We start from the raw sequence: 1864 nt of genomic DNA, 5'->3' as shown, positions 1-1864 counted from the left end.
TCATTCCATATCTAAAAAAAAAAAAAAACAGATAATTACGGCAATGGGAGTATTGACCAAGGACACGTTTTTTTCCTTTTACCTTTTCCTTTTTATGTCACAATAAAAAGGGGAAAAAACACAGACAATACAAACAACAGCTAAAGTACCAAGGGAAGTCCAGTTTTGAATGGAGCTAAAATTAGATTCCAGAGTGCAAGATGTGACACAGAGAAGGCAGGGGGCAAGTCAGGGATGTTAAGGAGGAGGAGAAGTGGTGGAGAATCTAACTTTCCCATCAGCAGCAACTACCGGACAAACAAACTTCAAAGTGGAACTGTGGTGCTTGCTGCCCCATTGCCCCCAGTGTACCATACATCCTGTGACTCTCCAAATCATAACCCCTGGGCTATAAGGGAGGTTACTGTGCACGTCAGCCCCCGGAGCGGCACCACTTTCACAAGGAAATCAGCACTCCCAGTGAATCGCACAGACTTCCTCTGAACTGACTGACTTGGCTCTCAGCCAGGTCTAAAGTCTCTTTCTTTTTGTCTGTTCCTTATTGTCTATCACTCTCTTCTTAGGAAGATTGTTGTCAGGCCCCTCAGCTCTGAAAAAGGTCGGCTGATGGGATGAAACCGTCAAATAGTGAAAGAGAAGAAGACAAGACTTGTGATTAAAAGACAATGCTCAGATGTGCCCTGTCAGGGCACTTACTTTTTCAGGCTCATCAGTTTGCCTCTGAGAGAGCAATAGATAAGGTCTGTGGTTGGTAATATTTGGGAAACCTCAACTCAAAACTGAAATGAAGATGGAGGGAAGCTTTTATGACATAATCCTATACAATCATATATAAACAAATCTTTAGTTAACCTGCCTAAATGGAAAGACTGTAATTCCCGTTTTGATGTAAAAAAAAAAAAAAAAAGTTGTGTTAATTATTTGAAAATCCTTTGAAGCTCACACAGTAATCTAAAATATTTATATTCAGTAGTGGCACGTTTGGTGCAATAACAAAATATCTCAGCTTACTCTCGGGGAGAGACACAAAAGGAGTGCAGATAAATGTGCAGAGATATGAGATTTATGGACGACGTTTCCCCCTATTTTTCTCTGAAGTGTGGTCACCACAGCTGACTCGGAATGACTGTCACAAGTGTGACAGCTCACTCCGAAACCATCGAACCCCTGTGACACAGCAGAAAATATATTCTGAAAATCAAGACATGAGTCAAAGGCACACAGCTGTGTGGCTTGCAGGACAACATTTAACAGGTTAACTCTAGAAAGCACTCCTTACCTTACTGTGGCATTAGGTTCCGCGCGACAGTGTAATGCAAAACAAAATGTGAATGGATAAGTTACTAAGTAAAAAAAAAAAAAATTGTAACTCCAGTTCATACTGGTAAATAATATGAATTCTTAGCACAAGATCTATGATACATTAGTATCATTCAAATTATTTGAAAAAGATGCACACTTACTGTGAAGCCTTGGGAGGAGCCACACATATGGTAGGCTATCAGTGCTCTCCTTGAAAGCTTGAGTGTCTATGAGCAACTAGTGGCTGTCCTCTGTCTCTTGTCGTCTCTCTCTCTTTCTCTCCTAGTCTCTCGCCCAACCTCAGTATCCTGTGAACCTGTGTGTGACTGGTCGCACAAATGAACACTCGAGTGTGTGAGTCTTCCTCTTACTTCTTACATGGGAGGAGGGAAGGTGTGTGGTTTGAGAAATACACTCCCTTTTCCTCTTGTTGTGCTCCCTCCCCTCCTCCCCTTTACCCCATGACTCCTCCTTGGAGAATGTGTGCGTGTGTTTGTGTGTGTGCGTATGCTTTTGTCACTCTTTTGCCTCGGGGCATGATGCTTTCTTTGGGGGGGGGGGG

General features: G+C 42.5%; 1 protein-coding gene across 1 annotated transcript in view; it reads right to left on the bottom strand.

The window, feature by feature from the left end:
• Positions 1 to 1687, bottom strand: part of prdm1c (PR domain containing 1c, with ZNF domain) — a 9257-nt gene extending 7570 nt beyond the window's left edge. The window contains exon 1 of the mRNA XM_032542954.1: positions 1464 to 1687. Within this exon, the coding sequence (XP_032398845.1) occupies positions 1464 to 1490 (27 nt within the window). The 5' untranslated portion in view covers positions 1491 to 1687. The remainder of the gene's footprint in view (positions 1 to 1463) is intronic.
• Positions 1688 to 1864: the final 177 nt, after the last annotated feature.

This window comes from Etheostoma spectabile, chromosome 18 (genome assembly GCF_008692095.1).
Source record: "Etheostoma spectabile isolate EspeVRDwgs_2016 chromosome 18, UIUC_Espe_1.0, whole genome shotgun sequence".
NCBI classification, from domain to species: Eukaryota; Metazoa; Chordata; class Actinopteri; order Perciformes; family Percidae; genus Etheostoma; species Etheostoma spectabile.
This window is presented reverse-complemented; position numbering and strand designations above follow the sequence as displayed.